At 39.9% G+C, this 23,633-nt stretch overlaps 1 protein-coding gene across 6 annotated transcripts; it reads left to right on the top strand.

Moving 5' to 3' along the window:
* The first annotated feature begins 8,125 nt into the window (after positions 1-8,125).
* On the top strand, positions 8,126-22,824 carry spartb (spartin b). Of its 6 annotated transcripts, none has more exons than XM_079610638.1 (8): positions 8,126-8,335; positions 8,809-9,590; positions 11,728-11,994; positions 16,905-17,049; positions 18,309-18,503; positions 18,639-18,797; positions 19,209-19,299; positions 19,460-19,710. In XM_079610638.1, exons 2-8 carry the CDS (start codon positions 8,811-8,813, stop codon positions 19,506-19,508), a joined length of 1,686 nt encoding a protein of 561 aa, XP_079466764.1. In that variant the 5' UTR covers positions 8,126-8,335; positions 8,809-8,810; the 3' UTR covers positions 19,509-19,710. The 6 variants fall into 6 exon arrangements, with proteins under 6 accessions (XP_079466764.1, XP_079466762.1, XP_079466760.1 ...); XM_079610636.1 differs by lacking the exon at positions 19,460-19,710 and adding an exon at positions 21,391-22,824 and having other exon boundaries at positions 8,135-8,335; positions 11,728-11,925; XM_079610634.1 differs by lacking the exon at positions 19,460-19,710 and adding an exon at positions 21,391-22,824 and having other exon boundaries at positions 8,135-8,335.
* The last annotated feature ends 809 nt before the right edge of the window (positions 22,825-23,633 follow it).

The raw sequence follows: 23,633 nt of genomic DNA, 5'->3' as shown, positions 1-23,633 counted from the left end.
TTGTTTCGAAACCTCGATACAATATGGCACATTTGCCACTGTTTCATTGTTTCAAGAAGCCTCGATCTGCCCACCACTAATTTCAGTCACGTGACGCTGGCTCTGAACGAAAACGCGTTGTGGAAATGCGTAGAGGTAGGCTAGTGGGTTTTGTCCCTCTCTGCTATTATAGTTTTTCAAGATGGCAGAACCATAGACATGTATAAAGGCTAGATGGCTCAAGGCGGAGTCAGCTGTGTCGTCACTTGGCGGCCATCTTAGGTCAGGAGACTGCGCTGCTGCCCTGCTGCTGTGGACGGAAGGTGAGTGACAAATGCTCGTAACTTGCTGAATTCTTGACGGATTTACAAACGGTTTGGTTTATTACAAACCTTATTAACGTGGCTATGATTTGTGCTGATGCCGATGTTTGGCTATAATTTTTCACAAGTATGCAGTTAAATAGCCGCATCCCTGACGTTTATGACACACCAAGCCGTTTGAAAATCGGTTGAAAATTGAGCAAAATATAGTTATTTCAGCACTACATGCACAATAGACTTTAATGTTATAACTGGACGAGCGGTCATGTCCTAAGATGGCCGCCGTGTGACGTCGTCGGGTCCCATTGGCTCTCAGCGCCCGTAAGCTATCTAGCCTTTCTATACATGTCTATGGGCAGAACGACATGGAAGCCTCCATTACCCGTCCCATGTAAATAAAGATAAGAAATTCTTCGCTAACGAGGATAAGTCAGATCATTGGCAAAGGTAATTTCACACCAATGAGGACATATTTATTAATACATACATTGATTTTAGCTAATAAAATACTTTTTAAAAAACTACACAGTACCTTTAAAAAAACGTTTTATATGACCGAAATCACCATGGCAATGTTCTGAATGTACTCGTCTGCAAGCACCAAAGGAATGGTGCACTCACAAATTAACATTGTCATTGTAAATGACCACACAAGTTAATATATTCATTAAATTACATGTAGGCCTAGTGGCCTACTATATTCCACATTTTCTAAAATCAATATCTTCGTGTGACAAACAGACAAAAAAAAAATGTTTTCAGAATTTATTTTCCACGGAAGAAAGTAATAAAGGTTTGGAATGACCGAGGGTGAGTAAATGATAACAGATTTGTATTTTGTCTTTTAATCTATAAGCTTTAAGCTCAGTTGATTATGCGATCGGACAGATGATGGACAGACCATAAGCATCACTCACCCTTTTGTTTTAAGTTCAAGATGAAGATAATACAAAGAAACCACCTTTAAATTTTCCCAACAGCTAAGATTGAACATTTGACCTACTGAATGAATATTTGAGCAATGTCAAGTGAGCCCCTGAGTCACCGGCGCAGCATTAAAACTTCCATATTTGTACAGTGCATAGAAGCCGATCAAATTATTCAGCACACGATTTGACTTTCTGTCTTTTTGTTAAAACAACAAATCAATGGAAGACAGAAACCCTTTCCAAAATGTGTTTGGTTAGCTGGCAAAGCAGTGAGTCAGTATCCATTTAATAACCATGATGTAGTGAGGTGTGTGTATGTGTGTGTGAGACTGTGAGGTATGTCTGGGCAGAATTAGTCAGGGCTTTCGGTGGTGGTTTGGGTAGCATCTGGTACCCTGATGTGCGGTATGATGGTAACAATCCCTGTGGCTAATGGAGTCACTCCTAATTAACTAAGAGCTTTAGCTTCAACCAAACTCAGATTAAATACTATGATCATCTATGTCTACCAGTGAAGTCAGGATCCAACGTAATCCGTGCATGGCCTCACAGCAGAAACATTTCAAAGGTTTTCTCTGGAATCTTAATGCACACGGAACAGATACTCATGGCCTCTAGAGAAGTTTTATGTAAATTGAAAGGGACAGGTCTGTGGAAGCCATGATCCCATGTGCTACAGACTGCAATCCATGAAACTTGTCTCACAACAGACCATTAATATTTTAACAGACCCAGAAGGAATAGAAGACCGAATAGAGTTTTTCGAATATGATGTGCCTCTTTTGAAGGACTCTTTAGGCCTCTGTTTAGTTCTCAGGGTAGTAAGAGTAGACATTTGGTTGGAACAGATTTCTTTACATATATTTGGTACATACAGTACAAGGCATTACCAGACTATTATTATTATTATTAGAATAATTGTCATTTTAATTTTGGAGCTGTTGTCTAGAAGCTAACATATTTTGACTTGTGAGGAACATAACTAGAACATATGGGGCTTATTTTTATTATTATTAAAATGATTATTATGTTGTTGTTGTCGTGGCCATGTAATTAACACATGTTATGTCATGTGCTAATGTGGGCCACTCATTTTCTGAACCTTCTCCTCCATCTATTTTTTTTCCTGTTTTTATACCAAACGCATTGATAGTCAAAGCAGACCATTAAATAAATGGAATGAATTCAAAAGGAAAAGTATCTCAATGTACACACCCTCTCAGATTACCAGTCAAAACATGCAGGGGAGCCATAACACAACTATACGGTACACGTGTCTTTAATAAAAGAGAAATAGAAAATGGGGTCAGCTTCAGCATGCTATTTTGTATAGCTCTAGGGTGCATTTGGGTTGAGTAACATAGTATGCATTTGCAATCATTGTTCCCACCTTCCAGTTGTATAAGATGATTTTTTAGGCCAAACTCCATAAAGAGCACATTTCACATCATTTTCTAATTAAAGTTATCATCAATGGTAGAGTGATAGACCGGTGTGGAGGGCTATATTTCAGAATGCACCATCCAATTAAACATCATTATCTCAACATATTACCACTACTCATCTTGTAGAGCATAACCTTGCCACTGCATGCTCCAAGAACATGATGCAATCATAGAAGGTGTTAGAAAGTGTTTTAGACATTTTGATATTCTGTTTAAAAGTGTGATAACCCCTATTTACTTCAAGTGAGTCACTCACTTTTATCAAATATTCCACCCTGAAGTACATTTCTGAGAGAGAGACGTTTCTGAAAAAATAGAACATCCAGTTCTTCTCTCTTCATAAGAAACATACTGCTATGATCAGACACAAGCATGCAGGCCATTCATTATCACTTCAGCCACATGTTGTGTTGATCTTGAGCCACATCACATCAGTTGTACATACCAGAGTTCGCACATGACGGGATAAACAGAAATTATTACAGTTGTGCATGATATTATTAACACGTTATATTTTATGCATTGTTTATTGCATAAAAGCATTTTTGAAGAAATACATATTTGTGTATAAAGAACAGAGTTTCTGCTTTCCAACAATGACAATGAGATATTTGTAATTAGGTTTGGTTAATTTATTACTAGTTTGTTTTGGCATCAACTGTAAGTAGCTTAAATCTTTGGACAAATCTTTTAAGTTCCTCAGACTCAATTTTTCTTCATCTTGAAGTCAAATCTGTGCAATTTAGATCTTAGCTTAAACATTTTCCAGTCGCTGATATGCTTTTACAAGTTTACCCTACATTTCAACTTGCCATGGTTTTAATAAAGAAACATATATCTGAAGACATTGGCCGTGTTTTACCTCTCTGCTGAATGTTAGTGTCTTGTCAGTTTCTTGGACGAAGAAAAGAGACAGCATATGCAACAGCAATGAATCACTCCCTCAGAGATATCTTTACAAGAAATTAGATAGTTATCCCTTACACAACATTTCTTATGTGGCTTTAGGTTCTACAATACCCATATATATATATTTACATCAAAGACTTGAATATATATAGACACACACACACACACACACACACACACACACACACACACACACACACACACACACACACACACACACACACTTTATTTCAAGCCTTTGAAAATCATGTAAACAGGTCACCTTGAAGCCCCTGGTATAATCACATTTTTACATAATGGATAAAATACATATCTGATAGAATTAAATCACTTATTTTATTTATTAAGGCTGTTTTTCTATTTAGTAAGGCTTCGTTTATCATGTGAAGGCTTTATTTGTCTTAAAAGTGTGATTAATGTGACATAATAATAATTGATGTAGCCTATTCTATTTAAAAAGATCAGTTAGTTAACTCTGAAAATCTATTTCTTTTATTCTATTCCTACTCTTTCCCCACCAGTAAAAAATAAAATATTTTTTTGTATGAATATCTTACCATGCAATATATCAAAAGAAGGAGCAGACCCTCTGCTTTTAAACAACAACATCAATTTGATTCTATGATCATCTTTATACATTCTTTTTTATCAACACTTGAATGTGGGCAAGTTTGATTTAAAAAAGCAACATTTTGAGCAAAAAGCTGAGAAAATCGTGTTTTTGTTTCAGAACGATTATCGAAACACAGATGGAGTTGATCGAGTCAACACCCCTAATGCTTGCACAGTCCTTATAGCTCGTCCTGGGTCGACATTTCATTCAGTAACATTAGGCCATTTTGATGCTGTTTATTGTTGATGATCACATTATTTTTCATATGCATCAGTGTGCTTACATATTAGATCGCTTGTTCCTGCTTCTTCTTTACCTGTGTTTTGATCTAGAGAATATTCTGTACTTGTCCAAGAGATGCGTAATAGCGCGCACACCCTATAACAGTGAAAACACGGAAAGAAGTAAAAACTTGTCATTGTTCAGTCTATGGTTTTCTCATAATTGACGAGTTAACTCGCCAATGGCAAGGAACGAGTTAAACAAGGGCCATTACAATAAAAAAATAAAATAAAAAAAACAGACTAAATAAATGTATTTAATTATAGTTTAAGACAAATAATAAAGATGTTTAAAATGTAACTTTATTAAATTATGACAATTTCTAGAATTTCGAATCATAATATTTTATTAGGCTACATTAGGCCCTATGATAGGCCTATATTACGTGATAAAATAGTATATATGGTATTCAACATCCATGAAAGTCATTCAATCAGAATTACCTAAATTATAATAATAATAATAATTACAGAAGCTAATCACAATATGGTTCCAAAAATGTCATTAAAATATTTGATGGTGTCCCAGGAGGTGTCTTGCTTCAACTTTATAACCTGAAATAGTATTATTGCGTTTTTTTTCTTTAATTCTTTCCTATTTCTTTTTACCTGCCTCCTTAAAAAACTAATTTTCAACTATTAGTTAGTGCAGTGTTGCTGAGACCAGAATTTATGGTCAATATGGTCCATATGATCTGAATTTGGTCCAGATCTCATGCACACCACTGTGTGTAAATCTCTGTAAATATCCCATAAAACCCTATAAGCAGCGTTTTATAAATAGGACTTCAGGGGTCAAACATGACGCATGTGGTGCTGCAGAACCCTGCATGGAGAGCTCGTTGAAAAACATCACAACTCCTGTGACCCAGTGATATCATCCAAGCAACATAATGTAAAGCGGTGGTGGGTGTATAAACTAGGATCATAAATGTTGACCATTATAAACTTCATATCAATACACAGCTTTAAGAATGTAAAATGACTTAAATATACATATTGAAAGCATGCTTGTTTACAGTCCCTAAATTTGGACCCTTCACTCCTGAACTTTAAGGGCACTGTTGTGACAGTTTATGAAGATTTATAGGGCAATAACTTTCTCTTTCCCCAGGGGGGTTTATGTGAATTCCTGTTATTATTGTACATGCACTGCGATATAGTGCAGCCATATGCTTTGGTTTAGTTTGACGGTGTTGTGATGTCATGCTTCCAGTGATGTCATGCGCTTTGAGTCTATTTTAACGCACGTTTTCATATCTCACCATTCACATGTCTATGTGTTCTGTAATTAATTAGCACTTGTGTGAGTGTGTCACATGTGTACAAACAACAAATACGATTTTCCAGCTTGTTCTCATGTAAGTAGTTTTGTCTGTGCAGTATATATTTTGCTGTTCAGCTGGTCGGCGGATGCCGTTACTAATGTTGAACACAAGGCCTTTCAAAAGTGAAGTAATGCATGGAGCAGATGTAGTAGAATGCACCTTGAGAGCTTCACGAGGGTCGCCAACTCTCTGTCTGACTGTCTCAAAATCTCAAGCTTTCTATACTTTCCCCCCTTTTTTTGCAAAAACAGGCAGAGTGTTTCTCACACTGAACTTTACATGCCTCCTGCTCCAGGTGTTTTCCAGTGTACTGTACAAACACAAAAAATAGACATGGACTGCATAGCCTCGAACACCCCTTGTTTTCAACGCTGGTGTTTAACATGTATATACAGCGCCCTCTGTCGATCAATGGCTATACACATATTGTGATAAAATATATTTTTTCATCAGATCAGTTGATATTGTATATGTTCCCAGCAAACTAAAATATAAAAATAATGTTTTGGTAATGTTCCTATTAATGTTCTCTGCATGTTCAAAACGTCTAGTTAAAAAATATTTTTTTTTCTTGTTTGTGTGAACATTAGAGAAAACATCGTTATCATTTTACAAGTATTACGAGAACGTTCATTTGTAAATGTTCTTTGAACCATCTGAAAAAATATATGATTTTTATAAAATCATAAATAAATAAAAAACATTGACATTCAACTTAAATGTTTCAGATAAACATCCCATAGCCTGAAATGTATTACCGTATTTTTTACCGCCATGCGGGCCACAAATTAGAGCTTGAAAAGCAGCAGGAGGCTCGCGAGTAACACTGGCCTAAATAATATTTAAAATATTCAACATATTCAAAGACCTGATAGCTTTGAACGAACGTTATATAAACATTACTGGAATAAATACATAGTTCAGGCATGAAACTCAAACCAAACGTGGATTGGTTCTTCCAATGCTGTGGCACCAGCCAATCAGAAGTTTCAAATCTTATCTATCCTGCAATCAGCATGTTGGGTGATTATGAAAGCTTTTGATATCCCTCTTCCTCCCCAGCGCCACCTGTAGAGGTCTGCTATGGGGCTTCTACCATTTATTGCTAGCAGCCTTTCCTTTGTCTGTTATTTTTGCTCAGCGTAGCAGATCTTGTCCAATGCCAATAAATGCTGGTCACTCCGAGAGTTGTCATGACTGAATGTTTGTTCATAACTTTGAGAGCCTTGTCAGAACGTTTGCCAAAGTTTTGAGAATGTTCCCTGTTAGCTAGGCCAGGTTTAGATTACCTTTACAGTCATAATGCTCACTTAAAGTTGACTTGATATTACTAATAATTTAATAACGCTGTTAAATTTAATAGTGTAGCCTAAATCTCAAAATTAATATACATTTTTACAATGTATATTATATTGTGATGCATACATTTAGCGTATTACAAATTATTATTTTTTTTATTTTATTTTTTATTATTTGTTTAGAGAAAAAATATAGAATTTGTATAGGCCTATCAGTCATTTATTGGATATCGGTCCTAACTTAAAAATTATTATTGGCTTATTAGTCAAAATTTCTGTGTATATACTTGAACTTAACTTCATCCTGAATAGGGTTTCTTAAATAAAGTCTTATACAAAAGCGATCTGCCCAATATATTTTTTTTCTGGCAACTATAGATGCCTGAAATCAATCATGAACATAGCAATAGTCTGTGAAGAATTATCTTCATACATAAAACTGTCTGGAGTTAACCGTTCATATAAACACAAATATTTGAGTGCTAAAGCACATTATACTTTTTTTATAAGTGACTGCTCTTAATTAGATGGGGTGGGAAACATTTTGAAAACAAATACAAAGAAAACCTGCCTTTATTTATGCTATTAATCCAGTTAAAGGAGAGAGAGAAAAACATGCTCTGAACATTTACAGGCGTTTCAAAGGCTGCAGGAAATTCCTCACAGTACAAATTAAAACCTTCTTACACTAACTTCATGGGCCAACAATATGAGTATTAAAACGTCACATTCAATCTTTAAAGGCATATTGACAAATGGAAAGCCTATCTTCAAAGTGTCAATTATAGAAATATGTCAGTCTTAAATAGTAAAGATTCGTCTAATCATTGGGTGGCTTACCTGTTAACGTTTACTAAGTATATTCATCACTATTTCCCTAATACATTTTTGTTGTTGATGTTGTTGTTGTTGTTGTTGACATGTTAACCCTAAATGTTGGTGGAAAAAACGTTTGACTAAAATACGTGAACTACGCTACATCTGTCGAGCACTCATCTAACCAATCAGAAACCTCAAAACGCAGCAGGTGACTTAAGGCGGAAGTGAATGTGTAGTGGACGCGCTGCAATCTATGCAAGATAAACTTCTTTATTCGATCACGCAACAGACACGCACAAGTCGAGCAGCAGCTCAGCTGTCAGAGAGCTGAAGCTGTTCAGTCAACAAACCCGGAATAACGCGAAACACACATTAAACTCCATATTTCACGTCATTTTATCACATCTCCTGGTGAGTTGCCAAATGGAAATGCTTGGTTAAATGCCTTGAATGTTACCAGTGAGAGACAGAGGTTTATATGTGGGCTTTATGAAAGGGTGTTGTTAGCCAGTAACACTCTAAATTATGTTGGATTCTGTGGCTTTGAAACTTAATAAGTTACTCGTGTTTCAAGATTCACTCGATACCAGCTGGGCCTCTTTAATTTTGATTGTCACTTCGCAATGTTAATCAGGTGTTTTGTTTGTAAATCCTCATATGACACGGTCATGGTCTGTGTAACGTTAAGCTGGTTCAGTGCTAATAAGCCGGGAAAGACGTGTGTGAAAAAGGTTGTTTGACTTCATTTCTATGACGCATATTAATTGAATTTAACGTATATTGATACGTTTTTTCTTTAGAAAAGTAACTAAATTAGTAACTTGGTACAATTATAACATATTGAAATCCATGGAGTTGACAGTATTTCTGACTTTTCCTTTCAGTTATGGAGCAAGCAAAGCAAGAGGCATTTGATCAAGCCAGGCTGCAAGTGATTAAAGATGGGTACGAGAAGGCATTTGAGTGCATCAATAAAGGCCTGACCGAGGATGAGGCGGGCCATAACGCAGAGGCACTAAAACTGTACAGGCAAGGACGGCAGCACCTCCTCAGGGCTCTTAGTGTGCCTTCGCAGGGTGTAGAGTGCGTGGGTTCCTCCTGGGAAGCGGCTAGGCAGATGCAGCGCAAGATGCAGGAGACCCTCAACAACATCACCACCCGTCTAGCCATGCTGGGGACCACGCCAGACCCCGACGGAGTCTCGGATAGCAGCGCAGCCCCTCAGAAACTCTACCCTGAAGTCCCGAAGGTCAAGCCTGAGAGGCCAACTCCACCGCAGATGCTCCCTTCTAACGTTGCAGGGGCTTCAGGTGGGCCAGTTCCGGTCTCCCCAACTATGCAACCCAATATGTTAAGCGACCAGCCCCCTGCGTACACCCCTCAGGCCGCTGACGGACACCTGAGCATTTCCTACGGCACCGACTCTGGCGAGCTCTCCTTGGTTGGCGATGAGTTCTACAGCCAAACGTCTAATTCCACACCCTCTCTTCAGAGTCTGGGGGAGGATGGGGATGAACTCTTTTTCCTTCCTCAAGGAGTGCAGATCTTCTTCGTTACCCCTGAGGGGCAAGTGAGCGCTCCCTCTTACCCAGGGTACCTACGCATCGTAAAGTTCACCAATGAGTGCTCAGAGAGGATTCCAAACAGGCCACCTGCCTTCCTACAGGTAAGAAATCACAAGTTCTGTTATTTAATTCCTCTTCATATGCCTGAAAGAGAGAATCTCACAAAGAAATGTGCAGGACATGTTTTTTCCCAATGGGGATATGTACGTGTGTGTGTGTGCTTGCGGAAAGAAAATTAAGCCTGTTTTAGGAACATTTAGGAACAGGAAAGTTTCTCTTTTTTTTCATTTATTTATTTTTCATTATTTTCATGACAATTACTTGCATATCCTCCCCAAATTCTCATTACTTTAATACACAAAAATTTTATATGAATCTAATCTATATAATCCCCCAAATAAAAAAACAACGACGCCTCATGGACGACTGCCACATAAACTAAAATGAAACGACAAGATAAATTCCAGGCCTGGTCCTCTCTCGTCTTCCACTGTCATCACTCCTCTTTTTATCCTTCTGGAGCTCCTCCGTGGGAACTGATACCGTTGTGGGGCGCAGGTGTCGCTTAGCTTAACACTCGCGCCACCGGCCGCCTTACTCCGTTCAAAAGGCTCTCGGCCCTGCCCTGTTTGCCACATAGAATTTCTTATTTTTGTCTTTTTATTTTGTGGGTTAGCCTAAATGTGACCCATTCACATTTTAGGCAAGTTTCGTGATATTCTACCAAAAACTGTTGCTTTTTGTGTGCTCTTTTCACCCATAGAGACTAGTAGATTTATTCAATTCCAGGAATTTGGACATAATGGTCCAAGGAGGCTTGTTTGAAGTCATGTTGTCTGTTACCTACTTTCACAACATTTTGTCTGGCTCTAAAACTCCCTTCATTTTTGAGATGGTGTTGTTTTAAATAAAGGCTGACCTCATCTGTTGTTTCTTAATGGTGTCATGTGACTGTATGCTCACTGCTGATATCCAATAAGCTTTCACCGAGTGACATCATCCTGGGACAGCCCCAGTTATCTGGTGGAGTGGTGTTACAGAATGAGCTTTATGAGTTGATAGTATTTTTTGTAAATGAGAAACAATATAATCAACAGAATATGAGACAATAGTTTACACTTGAACCCTGCTATTGTTTGTGTTAATGGTTGATAATATGCCTAATTTAAATTCGCAATTTACAACATTAGGTAATTGTATGGATATCAGAAAATTTAGTATAAACATGTGAGCCTTGTATAACTTCTATCATGGCCCAAATACTCTAACATCATAAAGTAAACTGTATCATCTCTCCACATGGACATTGAGGTCATGCATTAGCTGTGTCATGAATCTGAATAAAGAACCTCCAGTTGCTGCGCTTTAGGCTTTGACGGTAATCCAATTTAATGCTAGCAGTCATGAGGAGGACAAGATGAATGAATCTAACTGCAGAGCTGTCCACGGTCTCCACTTGAAGGAAATCCAGACCTGAACTCTAGATTCTGATCCTCCCTAGAAATACACGGGGCAATATCCATTTCTAACTTTGCACTGATAGCAAGTTAACCCATTACATATCTAAAGAAAATATATTGTCAGTCAGCAGCTGGATTAGAAGCAATTTAGAATTTAAAGTTTCTTTACTTCTTTTTTTATTTTTTTATCTCGTAGATCTACAATAGTCTGCAATATCAGGTCTCACAAACCAAGACAGGACTTTAAAAGCGCTACTTTAAACGAATATTCATTTAAATTATAATTAAATAATACAAGTGATTCCCATGCTTTTAATAAAGATTTAGATTTTTATCGTTTTGTCTGTAAAGTAAGGCTTTTCAAATCACCATTTTAATTCAATATTAATATTAGTTTCTAAGGAATTTATTAAAATAATACATGTGATTGTATATTTTTGATAAATCATTTATATGAATTATTCTGTAAGAATTTTTATGATTTGATCTGTAAAGTAGTCTATTATAAAGTGAAGTGAGACGATACGTTTAAGTGAATTAATATATGGTAATGATGAGTAGCCTATGTCCCAATAAGAACATGTTCTTGGGTCAACATGGTCATGCTTATCAACTCTTTATTGCCTGCATATTTGTGTGGCTTTTGGGTAAGGGCCAACATTACGAAACATTCATATCAGCCAATAGCTGCTCTCTGATTGTATGGGTAGTTTAAAAGTTAAAACTGTCCTACTTGAGTAGGCTAATTCACACTTATTTTTTGATTCACTAATTTCAGGTTTGTGACTGGCTTTACCCATTGATGGCCTCTGACTCCCCAGTCCTGCTGTGCAACACTGGGGTCTACATGTTCCCTGACATGATGGCTCCCAACCCGGGCTCGTATGTTGGGGTGGTCCTTTCTTCCGAGCTTCCCCAGAAGGAACGTGAACTATTCCAGAATGTACTTTCTCAATTGACTGACCTGCGTGTCCAGGTGAGCTGTCCCTGTGTCCCCTCAGGTCCCACCTCAGAAACACAGGGGTCAGCTGTGGCTTCAGAGCAGGTGTGGTTGCTCAACATCGTCTCAAACTTTGTGTTTGTCACTGACCCAATCTCTGCTGCTTTGAATATTAATTCCAGTATCTCACTTGTTGCTGCTCCTATTTGGTATTTTTTGAGTTTTCTTTTTTCTCTCTTCAGAACAGACTATAATCAAGAATTTTACACCGTGGTAACATTTTTATGTATTTTAGATGCATAATGTTCACACACTTTAAGTGCATGAATTATGTGCATGTGTTTGGAATGGCCTTTAAATCTGATTTTTGCATGTTACTTGCATTGGGCACACATCATTGCACCTGCCTGCCTCATTGACCCTTTATATCTTTACAGATTTCAGGTGTATTTGAGAGTTTAAAAGATTTCTATAAGGTACTAAAGCATTGCAGGACCACTGAATGACAAGTGCATTTTGGTTGTGTATATTTATGCTACAAATAACAACACAGCAGGGTGATCTTTAAGTAGGCTATCACATTGGAGTGCTTGACTTAAAAGTGCACTAACTAAAAAGTTTTACAACAAACGTACCTTTGTCAAATATGTTTAAAATGTACCCCTTACATAATAGAAAGACTCCAGGCACATTAATGGCCAGTATATAGATAGATAGATTTCTTAAAAGTTCAATATTCCATCCATCCATCTTCTTCCGCTTATCCGGGGCCGGGTCGCGGGGGCAGCAGTCTAAGCAGAGACACCCAGACTTCCCTCTCCCTAGACACTTCCTCCAGCTCTTCCGGGGGGACACCGAGGCGTTCCCAGGCCAGCCGGGAGACATAGTCTCTCCAGCGTGTCCTAGGTCTTCCTCGGGGTCTCCTCCCGGTGGGACGTGCCCGGAACACCTTCCCAGGAAGGCGTTCAGGAGGCATCCGGAACAGATGCCCGAGCCACCTCAGCTGACCCCTCTCGATGTGGAGGAGCAGCGACTCTACTCTGAGCTCCTCCCGAGTGACCGAGCTCCTCACCCTATCTCTAAGGGATCGCCCAGCCACTCTGCGGAGAAAGCTCATTTCGGCCGCCTGTATCCGGGATCTTGTTCTTTCGGTCATGACCCAAAGCTCATGACCATAGGTGAGAGTAGGAACGTAGATTGACCGGTAAATCGAGAGCTTCGCCTTGCGGCTCAGCTCTTTCTTCACCACGACAGACCGGTACAACGACCGCATTACTGCAGCAGCTGCACCGATCCGTCTGTCAATCTCCCGTTCCATCCTTCCCTCACTCGTGAACAAGACCCCAAGATACTTAAACTCCTCCACTTGAGGCAGGAACTCTCCACCAACCTGAAGTGAGCAAGCCACCCTTTTCCGACTGAGGACCATGGCCTCGGATTTGGAGGTGCTGATTCTCATCCCAGCCGCTTCACACTCGGCTGCAAACCGTCCCAGTGCATGCTGAAGGTCCTGGTCTGTAGGGGCCAACACGACAACATCATCCGCAAAGAGCAGAGATGAAATCGTGTGGTCCCCGAACCTGACACCCTCCGGCCCCTGGCTGCGCCTAGAAATTCTGTCCATAAATATTATGAACAGAACCGGCGACAAAGGGCAGCCCTGCCGAAGTCCAACATGCACCGGGAACAAGTCTGACTTACTGCCGGCAATGCGAACCAAGCTCCTGCTCCGGTCGTATAGGGACCGGACAGCCCTTAGCAAAGGACCCCGGACCCCATACTCCCGGAGCACCCTCCACAGGCCGCCTCGAGGGACACAGTCGAATGCCTTCTCCAAATCCACAAAGCACATGTGGATTGGTTGGGCAAACTCCCATGAACCCTCCAGCACCCTGTAGAGGGTATAGAGCTGGTCCAGTGTTCCACGGCCGGGACGAAAACCGCACTGTTCCTCCTGAATCCGAGGTTCTACTATCGGCCGTAATCTCCTCTCCAGTACCCTAGCATAGACTTTCCCGGGGAGGCTGAGAAGTGTGATCCCCCTGTAGTTGGAACACACTCTCCGGTCCCCCTTCTTAAAAAGAGGGACCACCACCCCAGTCTGCCATCCCAGAGGTACTGTCCCCGACCGCCACGCGATGCTGCAGAGGCGTGTCAGCCAAGACAGCCCCGCAACATCCAGAGACTTGAGGTACTCAGGGCGGATCTCATCCACCCCCGGTGCCTTGCCACCGAGGAGTTTCTTGACTACCTCGGTGACTTCAGCTTGGGAGATGGACGGGTCAACCTCCGAGCCCTCAGCCTCTGCTTCCTCAATGGAAGACGTGACGGCGGGATTGAGGAGATCCTCGAAGTATTCCTTCCACCGTCCGACGACATCCCCAGTTGAGGTCAACAGCTGCCCACCTCCACTGTAAACAGCGTTGGTGGGGCACTGCTTCCCTCTCCTGAGTCGCCGGACGGTTTGCCAGAATCTCTTCGAGGCCAGCCGATAGTCATTTTCCATGGCCTCTCCGAACTCCTCCCAGGCCCGAGTTTTTGCCTCCACAACCACCCGGGCTGCAGTTCGCTTGGCCTGCCGGTACCCGTCAGCTGCCTCAGGAGTCCCACAAGCCAACCAGGCCCGATAGGACTCCTTCTTCAGCTTGACGGCATCCCTTACTTCCGGTGTCCACCACCGGGTTCGGGGATTGCCGCCTCGACAGGCACCGGAGACCTTACGGCCACAGCTCCGAGTGGCTGCTTCGACAATGGAGGTGGAGAACATGGTCCACTCGGACTCAATATCTCCAGCCTCCCTCGGGATCCGGTCGAAGCTCCGCCGGAGGTGGGAGTTGAAGATCTCTCTGACAGGAGACTCGGCCAAACGTTCCCAGCAGACCCTTACAGTACGCTTGGGTCTGCCGAGTCTGTCCAGCTTCCTCTTCCGCCATCGGATCCAACTCACCACCAGGTGGTGATCAGTTGACAGCTCCGCCCCTCTCTTTACCCGAGTGTCCAAGACATACGGCCGCAGGTCAGATGAAACGACCACAAAGTCGATCATCGACCTACGGCCTAGGGTGTCCTGGTGCCACGTGTACTGATGGACACCCTTATGCTTGAACATGGTGTTCGTTATGGACAAACTGTAACTAGCACAGAAGTCCAATAACTGAACACCGCTCGGGTTCAGATCAGGGGGGCCGTTCCTCCCAATCACGCCCCTCCAGGTTACACTGTCGTTGCCCACGTGAGCATTGAAGTCCCCCAGTAGAACGACGGAGTCTCCAGTCGGAGCACTTTCTAGCACCCCTCCCAGAGACTCCAAGAAGGCCGGGTACTCTGCACTGCCGTTTGGCCCGTAGGCACACACAACAGTGAGAGACCTATCCCCGACCCGTAGGCGCAGGGAAACGACCCTCTCGTTCACCGGGGTAAACTCCAACACATGGGGGCTGAGCTGGGGGGCTATAAGCAAACCCACACCAGCCCGCCGCCTCTCACCATGGGCAACTCCAGAGTGGTGAAGAGTCCATCCTCTATCAAGGAGTGTGGTTCCAGAGCCTAAGCCGTGCGTAGAGGTGATACCAACTATCTCTAGTTGGAACCTCTCAACCTCACGCACAATCTCAGGCTCCTTCCCCGCCAGCGAGGTGACGTTCCACGTCCCTAGAGCTAGTTTCCGTGTCCAGGGATCGGGTTGTCGAGGCCCCCGCCTTCGACTGCCGCCCGATCCTCTCAGCACCGGCCCCTTATGGCCCCTCCTGCAGGTGGTGAGCCCACGGGAAGGCGGCCCCACGTCGCTCCTTCGGGCTGAGCCCGGCCGGACCCCGTGGGGGGAGGCCCGGCCACCAGACGCTCGCATACGAGCCCCAACCCCGGGCCTGGCTCCAGGGTGGGGCCCCGGCTGCGCCATACCGGGCGACGTCACGGTCCTCGATCTGTTGCTTATCATAAGGGGGTTTGTGAACCGCTCTTAGTCTGACCCGTCACCTAGGACCTGTTTGCCTTGGGAGACCCTACCAGGGGCATATAGCCCCGGACAACATAGCTCCTAGGGTCTTTCAGGTACTCAAACCCCTCCACCACGTTAAGGTGGCAGTTCAAGGAGGGGAAAAGTTCAATATTTAATAATGGTAATCATATTTTGCCCCTTTGTGATCAGATCACCCAGAATTACATTATTACTAGAAATACTTTTAAGTTGTTTGATATGCTGAATGGAACTACTGTATCTTTGATTTCATTTTCATTCTTGCATTATCATTTAATGCACTTAACAGTTCATGTGGTCCTTACAATGCTTCTCTGCTTTCTGCTGCTTGCACTGCCTGTAACACAGATATACAAGACTGTTCTTACACCTTCGGCTTTGGGTATTATGTTCATTATTCATGAAATGGTGAGCGGGCTTGGCTTGCGCTTTTTAGCTGGCGCACTCCCCTGCGGTTCCATGGATTGAGAGCATACTGTACATGAGAAGGAGAATTAATTAGCTGTAATGCTCTTAGCAAACCAAGAACACCTTTGTTTCCCTTCTCACCGCAGGATAGTTGTCAACGAGAGCGCAGCCAAGTGTAACAGTAGCTCACCCGCATCATTATTCTTTGTCTTTTAAAGTCAGTTGCTTTATAATGAGTCATAATCCGATTCTTGTGGTTATGTGAGTCAGAAAAAAACACATCATAATGCTTTTAGGAGTCATTTCGCAGAGCAGCCGCTGCTGAGTTTGGAACCAAGTGCCGCCGTTCCCTGTAAAGGAGGGGGCGACGACAAACACCCCCATTGTTGTGGAAATAACAGGTTGTTGTAGCAGACCATGCTGACTCACTGGCTCAAGTGTTTAGAGACAACAAAGGTTTTTTTTGGCAAACAGGGAAAAATCTGGAACCATTCCCTCCTTGTGTAATTCACAATACTGGCTTATGTCCATATAGTCATCCTACAAGTCACCATTTGCTTTTAGTGATTGCTTGAGCATACTCTTTAGGATGCTCTGTTTTAACTGTTGCCCGCTATCCTGTGTGTCCAAGGCATCAGATGGCGAAACCGATACCATTAACCTGGGTCAGAAGGTGCCGATAGGCCCTCCTGCAGCTGAAGCATCGCCCTCTGCTGCTGAGGAGGACAAGGTTCTTCCTGAATGGAGCGAGAAGGTAGCTCAGGGGATCCTGACTGGTAAGCCGGGGGGAGGTCTGATCTCCCTAAATAAGGCTTGAATAAATAGAATGAATGAAACCTATTTAACATGTTTGGGGTTGTTAAAGAAATATCTTATGCTCACCAAAGCTGCATTTTATTTTGGTCTAAAATACAGTAAAAACAGTAATATTTGTGAAATATTATTAGGATTAAAAGTAATATTTCTAATATATTCAGTAATCAAATACAAGTCATTTATTTATGTGATGGTAAAGCTGTATTTTCATCATCATTACTCCAGTGTCACATGAGCCATCAGAAATCATTCTAATATGATTTGATGCTCATGAAGCATTATTATTATTAATGTGAAAAGTAGTTGTGCCAATTTATATATACATTGTTTATATATGCATTGTGTGTGTGTGTATATATATATATATATATATATATATTTATATAATTTTTTATAAATTTAAAGTTCAAAAGAACAGCATTTATCTTAATCTTTTGTAATATTATGAATATATTTATTGTCATTTTGGATTAATTTTATTGTATACTTACGGAATAAACGTTTATTTATTTTAATTTTTTTATGTGTTGACCAGTAGAGTATATTCAAATATTTTTTTTACAGTATTCTACTGTAATTCAACAGCTTGTTCAAATTTGAACTTAAATTATTTATATATAGCTTATATAACTTCTGTTTACATGTGTCTATTTGGCATCTGGTGAAAATATAAGTTATGCCATTGCCTATGATTTTTTTTTTTAGTATCATTATTAAACAATACAATGAGAAAACATAAATACTGTCATTGTTTATCACTTTGTGGATTTAGAAATCATAAACTTACCCCCAGTTTCACAGACAACGCTTAACTAGTCCCAGGCTAAAATGTAGGCCTATGTTTGAGCTGTTTTAACTGAAAGCAACTTGTACTGGCACATCTTAAAATTATGTCACTGCCATTGTTTTGTCTCGAAATGCACACCCGTTTTTTTTTTTCTAAGGCAAGTTTATAAAAGCCACTTAAATGTCCTAATTGAACTAAGGCCTAATCCTGGTTTAGTCTAAGCCCTGTCTGTGAAACCAGGCCCTAGTGTTTGAAGAATTTAGGACTGTTGGTTTATTGTCCAACTATTTGTGTTGTGCTAGAAGAACCTATACCGTTGTTAACACCAAAAATACTTATAGAAAGTCCGATAAAAGAGACAGGAAACACTTAATAATGTACAGTATTTAAACAAGCAGCGTAGTCGGTTTACGTCTTGAAATCTATCGACAGGGGCTTCATGGCTGAGCTGGGGGTTGGTGAAGGGGGCGGAGTACACCGGGAAAGCCATACATAAAGGTGCATCCAAACTACGAGACCACATCACTCCAGAGGACAAACCAGCCCAAGTCAGCCCCACGGTAACCAGAAGCCTCCATGTGGCCAAACAGGCCACAGGAGGAGCAGTAAAAGTCAGCCAGTTCCTTGGTAAGGAAGGGTTTAGCAACTCACCGTTACTATCTTTGGAAATGTCTCATTTTGTTGATAATAGTCAATACAAATGAGATGCACTTCATTTACTGTGGATGATTTGAGCAAAAAACATGTTCTGTACTGTTCCAGTGGATGGACTGTGCACTGTTGCTGGATACGCTGGCCGAGAGCTGGCACCCCATGTGAAGAAACACGGAGGGAAGCTAATCCCAGAGTCTCTGAAGAAAGACAGGGATGGACGCTCCAATATTGACGGTGCCATGGTGGTTGCAGCAAGTGGAGTTCAAGGTGAAGCGAATCATTCAACCCAGAAAGGATGCTCTTCTTTGCTGTTTTCGGTCACATACACTTACTTTACTCACTGTTTATTTATGTTCTGTCAGACTCTTTCCTTCCAAAGCAATTACAATTACATTATTGTCTCATAGACGTTATTGATCAGACAGTTAATGTGATTTGTCAAGTACTTTACAAACGTTTTTTGGTTGGAGCAAGAAAAGAAAGCCAAGTGATATTAGATTTTTTTAAATACCGACAGTCCATTATAGTCATTGAAATGATAAATACCAAAGTTTGCAACCATACATTTATTACAAAAGTTAAATGCTTTCAGTGCTACAGTAAATTTGCTTATTACCGTAATAAAAAATTTTTTTTGAATGGTATTGTTTTTGAAAGAAGCCTCTATACTTTTGTCAGGATTTGCAACGATGTGGACAGGGTTGGAGGTCGCAGCAAAGAACATTGCAAAGAGTGTTGCAGCAGAGACGGTTACCACGGTAAAACATAAGTAAGTACAGTAACTCCACAAGGTTCTCGGATCATTTCACCTGCTTTTAAGTTGATCATACCAATGTTTTAACTTTCTGCACTTGCAGTTGCTCACCAGTAACTTTGATCAGAAAAATAAAGTGCACTCACACTAGTTTCTTCCATGTATTTGTTTACAGATTTAGGGGTCTGGGGAACATTTCAGACACCCCAATTGAAAACAAGTAGAAACATTTTCCCCTGCACCCTGTAAAACGGCCTTAATTAATGGTCAGGAGCATGGCTGAAGCTTATGGATGCTCTTGCACGCAATGCTAATGATTTATTGGACATAATGATTACATCACGCCCGTTGGCATCCTGTGTTGCTTTGCACACTGATCCATAGCTCAGTGATGGAATGAATATCTGTTTCTAACAGCTGAAAGTCATTACTCTCATTGCTTTATTTTTCTCATTGTTAACTTTTGAACCTTTTAATTATGAATTTCCTTATGCTGTTGCATCAACAGAAGGTTTTACCGGGTTGTATCGGATGGCAAACATAATCAATATGGCAAACATAATCACAATTCAGCCAAGATGTACAGTATACAGTATACACAATACTGTTCGTAAGTTTATTGTCAGTTGAGTTTTTTTAAATGAATAAATACTTTGGAGCAAGGATGCTTTAAATTGATCAAAAGTCACTGTAAAGACATAATTTATATTTCAAATAAATGCTCTTTTTGATCAAAGAATCCTGGGGGGGAAAAGTATCACTGTTATCACAAAAATATTAACTGTTTTCAATATTGATAATGATGAGAAATCTTTCTTAAGCACCACATTTCTGAAGGATCATGTGACACTGATGGCAAAACAGAATTTTCAGCATCATTACTCCATTTTTAGGTTACCAGCAAAAAATTTGATAATATTTCACAATATTACTGCATGTAATTTTGTTCAAATAAACACCGCTTTGGTGAGCATACATACAATCTTACTGACCTCAAACTTTTGAACAATGTGTAAATCCTCTTATACTGTACTAATAAGTTTAACTCCTTTCAATAATCGTCCAATATTTAAAAGTGGGCAATAATTGGTGATATAGCTCATATAAGATCACATTCTGTTTTTGTTTGTTTTACAACCATCGTTCACTTTCTAAAGGCCCTTTCACACTGGACGTGATTTTGACGCACGAATAATTCGCGCGATGGTTTTATTTTTTGATCAGCTGTTTGTGTAACGAGTGCTTCCACACCGAACGCGAATGTGCTGCGGCGAAAAAACTACTTTTATTTTTTCCGCTTCGATGTTGATTTTTTTTTTTTTCACTTTTGCGGCGACAGAAAAGGTTTCAGCCAATCACATACAGTGGATTGTTTATTTGATTGCATGTAAACGTAGCCCTGATGATTTTAAGAGGACAGCTCACCTCAGCAGACTGCCAGACACTGCTCCGGACCGATTGGTTCCTGAAGTTTTTGGTTTGTCTCGTCAGATTCGGTGCCACTGTCTGAAGGAGCTCCTCAAATTGTCCCACAGACATCAGTAAGTGCGGAACCGGCCATGATAAAGTTTTAGCTCCTGTACAAGATTAGCATAGCTACTCCCCTTCAGACTCTCTGTTCTTTAAAATTGGGTGCACCTAAAACCTTTTCTGTATTTGAAAGAAAATGAAAAGCTTGTCTTCACTGGATGATGATGATGAAGGATCCATGTTTTCTCAGCTGTCGGCGCGAAAGTTTTGGAATGTTGAAGCTCTGAACGTCGCAAATTCGCATCACGGCTGATGTAAATGGTTTTGACACGAACTATTCGCTTTTTCGTTACGCGTACGGTGTGAAAGGGCCTTAACTGTGCTTAAAAGTAATGGCCAATTTCATTTCGACCTTTGCACATTACAACATAATAAACCTTTTTATGCCATCTGTAGGATTGATTTGACATTTTAAATCTGATACTTTTTCTCTAGAGAAATGACTGAATCCCTGCATGTATGTTTAACTGCTTTGCTCTGCTTTGAGTTCTCTCCATCTTCTAAAGCTTATTTTTCAATCATCTCTTTCATCACCCAATCCTCTCTTTTACTTAATCTGGGTTGTCTATAATCAAGGTATGGGGCGGAAGCGGGCCAGGCCACAGACCATGCTGTCAACTCAGCCATCAATGTGGGCGTCACCGCTTTCAATATCGACAACCTGGGGATCAAGGCAATGGTCAAGAAGACCGGCAAAGAGACTGCCCATGCCATTCTGGCTGACTATAAAGTCAAAGAGCCAGACAGTCAAGTTGAGAAACATAAAGACCAAAAGTAGAGTTTTAGATTCAAGCCTCTCGTTTCAGGTGTCCATTTTTAAGAGCAAACCAAAAGTCATGCTTTCAAAAAAACAAAAAAAAAAACATTGAAGAAGTGAATGGATCGTTGTCCGTGTGCTTTTGTTGTTGTTTGTTCATGTGACTGACACTGAATTCCAAAGGCCTCACTACAGTAAATGCAGTTAATTGTGCTGTCATGTTTACTATTTTCACTGGTTAAATTGTAAATGCAAGTCAAAAATTCCCTTTACAAGTTGACTGACTGACTGACTGCCCTGCTCGCCGGAGAATATTCCTGACCATGCCTTACACTTCACCAGCAATGTGAACTCAACATATCACCAAATCATATTTACGTAAACGTCAGTAGTTTTGCGTGGTTTGTGTCTTATAAATGGACCCTTAAAAACAAAGTGCAAGCCAAAGGTGGAATTTATGATTTTCCCATAGAGCCTTAACAAATATAATATTCTTATATTTAAGAAGAAATCTACGTATATCTAAGCTTTAATATATATGCTGTGAATGCTTTATGGTAGTTGTTTTTTATCTGCAGACCTGTTTGCTCTTGGTACTTTCAGGGTTTTTTATGTTTTAAAATATTAAAACGCACTTTAACCCGTGCTAGGAACAGACACAAATATTTCTTGAGGATGACGGCTGCTAGGTATTTTTGTGGAAAATAAGTGCAATACAAATATAATTGCACATGGAGTTGGATTAAGATATTGAGGTCAGATATTAGACATCTGATTAATTAAAAGCCAGAGAAATCAGATTTTTGGGGAAATGTTTAAAATCTATAGTATTTTAAAGTTTTAAATATATATTTTAATAATATTTTAAGTTAAAGAGGCTTATATTTAATATAAACTGCAAAATGCCATATATATGGAGTTCTCCCACTGTAGATATTGACCACTCATAAAACATCTCTATGCAGTTGTTGTTTTTTCTCATTAAAACAATGGCTGCACTTTTTCCTTTTTTTAACTTGACTATAGAAAAATATATCAATGTTACCTTGAACTGTAATGACATCTCACTGTAAGCATTAACAAACTTGTTAATTCTGCGTGTGTCTTTACAAAATATTTGTCTCATTTCGATGTACTGACACCATAAATAATGTAAGCATTATTTAAGGTGAACCACAAGTCTAGATTTGCTCAATGACATAATCTAATAGCCTATGGTTATCTGACATAATAAACTAAACATTTAAAACATATTGTTTTGTCTGTACTCTAATTTAAACACAGTGTGATGTTAAAATTCTTTGTATTGGAATAATTGCTTTGAATTAATTGATTCATAGACCAAGACACTAGATGAGGTCAATCTATAGCTTGATCAAAGTGCCCTGAAATAGAAGCATTAAACTTCCTTTCATTGCATAAAAACTGCACAAAATATTGTCTCTATGTATAAATATTTTCTTTTGGCCTCCATGTTCACATCTAAAAACTGCATACATAATCTTATACAGTGCGATCAATTATTGCTGCTTTTTTTTCAGATGAATTGAATTTTAAGTGAATACTGCCATCTAGTGTCACATTTTGTAAATTGTACCAGCTCACATGAGGAAAAGTTGCAACTGTTATTATTATGACTGATACAAGGTAGCTACATATGTAGCAAATCAACTTTCTCGTATTTAGATAGAACTCCAGTAAAAGTCACGTTTAGGTTTTGACTTGATGTTAGCTTCTATAGATATTTTAAATGTGGTTATTTTTAGACATCTAATTTATTATTACTATAATTTTTTTTTTAAATGTTGTGAATAACAGTTGATGTCCTGGAATAAAATGGAAATCAAGCTGTCTTCGTTTGAGGTGAATTTCACCACTTTTAAAGAAAAGTATACAAAAATAAACTAATAAAATTATACGTAAATTAAAAAGTAGAAGGCTAGTGATACTTCTATATATCCTTAAATAATAAATATTTATGCTAATAGTAATTTTACAGTCACTTAGGCTATACAAATAGTAAATTGTTATTATTTATAATTGTCTATTAATATTTAAAATG

The sequence above is a fragment of the Phoxinus phoxinus genome (assembly GCF_949152265.1).
Source record: "Phoxinus phoxinus genome assembly, chromosome: 4".
NCBI classification, from domain to species: Eukaryota; Metazoa; Chordata; class Actinopteri; order Cypriniformes; family Leuciscidae; genus Phoxinus; species Phoxinus phoxinus.
Note: the sequence above shows the minus strand (reverse complement) of the source record. Positions and strands in the feature narration are given on the sequence as shown.